Genomic DNA, 4,348 nt, shown 5'->3' on the forward strand with positions numbered 1-4,348 from the left:
TTTGTGACAGTCGACATTTTTGCACACGTAGGATTTGTCTTTTAGCCAATAAACAGGGAAACGTCCAACAAGTGCAAGATTGCCTGTTTGTCCAGGAAGCGCTGACACATACTCAAGTATCGGACACGGCACCTTGCATTTCTGACATGTTTTGGCAACTTGTTGGTGTTCAGCATGATGTATCACTGCATGTTGGCAACATGTCCAACACTGCAAAATCAAACAATAATATGAACATGCCATCTGGAGTTTTTTCCACCTGTGGCGGTGTGTTGGTGCCGTGTCGGCGCTGGGAGTGTTTCAATGCATCCTAGGTTTGTCAATAATTACACGAATGGTTTCTGATTTTGTGTATCTTTTGTTGGCAGATTAGTGCTGTTCCTGTTTCAGAGCTTTGTCAGCACCGATTTTTGCTGTATAACAAGGATGCTACACATCACTTGTTTGAAGTATCTGCTGGACTTGATTCCCTTGTCTTAGGAGAAGGTCAGATTCTTGCACAGGTAAAACAAGTAGTTAAAACTGGACAGGGCATCCCTGGCTTTGATCGCAAAATTAGTGGGCTGTTTAAGCATGCAATTACAGTTGGAAAACGTGTGAGAACCAAGACAAGTATTTCCACAGGATCTGTTTCAGTTAGTTCAGCTGCCGTGGAACTTGCTTTAATGAAACTTCCAGAATCTTCTCATGCTACTGCAAGAATGTTGGTTGTTGGAGCTGGCAAGATGGGAAAACTTGTGATCAAACATTTGGCTGCGAAAGGTTGCACGAAAATAGTTGTTGTTAACAGAACCGAGGACAGAGTCTCCGCCATACGCAAGGAGCTTGAGAATGTTGAAATAGTCTACTTGCCTCTCTCCGAAATGTTAGCACGTGCTGCTGAAGCCGATGTCATCTTCACCAGCACTGCTTCTGAAACTCTGCTGTTTTCAAAAGAGCAGGTTCAGGCTCTTCCCCCCGTGAGCTCTCAGATTGGAGGTCGGAGGCTATTCATAGATATTTCTGTTCCACGAAATGTGGGATCATGCGTTTCAGATGTTGAAACTGCACGCGTTTATAATGTGGATGATCTGAAAGAAATCGTGGAAGCTAACAAGGAGGACCGGTTGCACAAAGCAATGGAAGCTCAAGCAATTATCGTAGAGGAAGTGAAACAATTTGAAGCCTGGAAAGACTCCCTCGAAACTGTTCCAACCATCAAGAAGCTTAGGGCATATGCAGAAAGAATTAGGTCATCTGAGTTTGACAAGTGTTTGTCTAAGATGGGCGATGATATCCCGAAGAACAAAAAGAAAGCCATATACGATCTTAGTATAGGAATAGTGAACAAACTCCTTCATGGTCCAATGCAACATCTACGATGTGATGGAAATGAGATTAGGTCTCTAAGTGAGATACTCGAAAATATGCATGCTCTCAACAGAATATTCAGTCTCGACACAGAAATCTCCGTACTGGAACAGAAGATACGAGCCAAAATTGAACAGAATCAGAAGTGAGCTTCTTGAATCTACTGCTCCATAATACTTTGTTATTTTCTCTAACTGGAGGAAGAATTTCCTCCCTCGGTGCTGATATTTAGGATGAATTTCATCGAATTCTTTTTGAGCATTCCGTTAGTTGTATGAATGTAGCCTTTGTCCGGGGACATTTTCAAGTCCCTCCTGTTTTAGTAAAGAACAGCAGCCATCATAGGGAGGGTATGAATTTAAATGGCTATAATGAAAGAAGTCTGAAAGTTCTCAGGTGAGTCTTCTTCAATGTTTTTGTGATATTTACTGTAATTGGCTTGATTGAATCGTGCCGGAACTAATTATACTAGATATTCAAATTCCTCTCATTAGTGTTTCCCTCTCTGAAGAAAGGAAGTATGATCTGTATGTTTTTCATGAAAATGGATTCCCTGAGAACTCGATGGATTTTTGTTGTTATATCTTATATGGAAATAATGATTCTAAATCTAGATGAATGGTTCAAAAAAGTTGTCCTTGGGTTCTGTAACTTGTATAAATGTAGCCTTTGTCTGGGGACATTTTCAAGTCCCTGCTGTTTTAGTAAAGAAAAGCAGCCATCATAGGGAGGGTATGAATTTAAATGGCTATAAGCAGTACAATGAAAGAAGTCTGAAAGTTCTCAGGTGAGTCTTCTTCAATGTTTCTGTGATAAATGTTGCCAGCATGTTTAACACGTACAAAATAAAATGCGGTCAGGTTATTGAGTCCATTTTGACAGTCAAGTTAGTTGCTTTTGTTCTGCTAAAATTTGGACAGAATTCAGTATTATATGTGTTTGAAGCGGGCAACGGATTCAAAAGTTGAAGAGTGCATTGCTGTCTTGAATGTCTAGCAAGTTGGTGAAAATTTGGCCAGTGCTTTAGTGATCGTCTATTGAACATTCTATTACCGAGTTGGGAGAGTCAAGTTAATCTTTGTCGAATGAGGTGTCTGTGTGGGTGTTGTGTGGTTATACAACATTATTTCGAAACTAGTGCTAGATAATATTATCTATAATCTATTAAAGTATTACATCAAGGGAGAATTTTTTTTTTTGACAGTTTTAACTTCCTTACAATTCAATTATTTCAATAATAACTTACTTTTATATAATTATTGTCGTTTATTAAATTTGTGTTATTAATTCTCAAGTAATTAACAGTTGAATTAATTTAGATTCAATGAATTTTCACTTGATGAATTCTGAATTCTAGAGTTATTATAAGGATCCGTTTGATTGTAAAGAAAAAATTTGGGTGGAAAAAAAACGGATTTCAGGAAATTGAATTGTCTATAAATTATTTTACTGAGAATTGTCAATTAATAGTGTTTGATTGATATAACTTTTCATCTGAAAAATGTTGAAATAAAAGTGTCTTTTGATATTCGTTTGGTTTAATTTTTCATGAAAATTGTTAATTTAAGCGATATCATCTTTTACAATTGTTCCTAGAACTTGTTTCCATTGCAAAAAAAATAATAATAATATAATAATAATAATAATAATGATGATGATGATGATGATAATAATAAATTCAAAAAATCATTTATTTTTTGCTGTTCATTTGGCTTAGTTTTACATGGAAATTGTTAATATAAGGAATATCATCTTTTACAATTGTTCCTAAAATTTGTTTCAATTGCAAAAACAAAAAATAAAAAAAATAAAAAAAAGGGGAAAAAGTTGAAATGGGAATTGCATTTCATCAAAAAGCAAGAAAATGCTTATGTGGCATGGGTTTAGGGAAAATCTTTTCCATGAAAAATTTCTACCATTAAACATGCCAAAAAGTGGGAAATGAAATTTAATTTGGAAAATGGAGGCATATCAAACATGGCCTAAATGAATTTATTCATATTCATGTATTTAAAAATTTTAATGAGTGTTTAAATTTATGTATCAAATGTAATATGAAAATATTGTTCATTTATAGTATTCCATCATTACAAAAAATTTGAATCATAGAAATTGAATTTTATGAGTAAATTTTTTTTTCTCTTAAATATTTATACTAAATTTTATTTTCTTTAATTCGTTCGAGACTTATCAAATCCTTAAACAAATTGGTACCACATATTACTTTTACACAATGTTTTAAAAATTGACCTGAACTTAGACTAAGAAAAGAAAAAGGGTCAATGGTCAAACGATCGAACTAGGGCCTACCCGAGGTCAAATTGGATATCAAAATTAAGCCCCCGTTTGGCCCCTATTTTTTAGAAATGAAAATGAGTGGAATAATGTTTTTTTTTTGAAAAATAAGTGATTGAAAAAAAAAGAATTTTTTTTGATTTACGTGTAATATTATTTTATGAAAGATCGTAGGTTGAAAATAAGAGAGAGAAAAATAAAATGAAATGAAAATTAATGGAGATCAAATGGGGGCTAAATAAATAAATACTCCAACAAACTCTAAAATATTATAACAATAACAAAATTTTAAATTGTATTACTAATTCAAAGTAAATATAAATCAATATTTATCAATTAGATTTAATGGTTTATTATTCTATAATTTATTTCAAAACATCAAAAACTAAAAATTGTTGTGTCCAAAATCATTTGCTTTGTTAAAATTGAAATTATTTGTGTTTTTGAGGCCAACATTTTTTTAATAGAAAGAAAAAAGTGAACAATTATTAAATATATAAATTGCAAAGGATTTTACAACTTATACCACATTAGAAGTTGAGAAAAACATTGCATGCCTTTTTTTTTAAACAACACTCGTACTTATCCCACATTGGAAGTTGAGAAAAACATTGCATGTCTATTCTCTTTTGAAAACAACACTTGTATTGGAAAGAATGTAAAATTGGGATTGCCAATGCTTGAGCCCATTTATCAAAGTAAT

At 33.4% G+C, this 4,348-nt stretch overlaps 1 protein-coding gene across 1 annotated transcript; it reads left to right on the forward strand.

Moving 5' to 3' along the window:
* Positions 1-326: 326 nt before the first annotated feature.
* On the forward strand, positions 327-1,963 carry LOC111384017 (glutamyl-tRNA reductase 1, chloroplastic-like; the record flags this gene model as incomplete). The annotated part of the gene is made up of 1 exon (XM_023008230.1): positions 327-1,963. A coding segment is annotated over one exon (1,173 nt), but the record flags the coding sequence as incomplete, so codon positions are not given.
* Between the last annotated feature and the right edge of the window lie 2,385 nt (positions 1,964-4,348).

The sequence above is a fragment of the Olea europaea genome, unplaced genomic scaffold (assembly GCF_002742605.1).
Source record: "Olea europaea var. sylvestris unplaced genomic scaffold, O_europaea_v1 scaffold2812, whole genome shotgun sequence".
In the NCBI taxonomy this organism is placed as follows: domain Eukaryota; kingdom Viridiplantae; phylum Streptophyta; class Magnoliopsida; order Lamiales; family Oleaceae; genus Olea; species Olea europaea.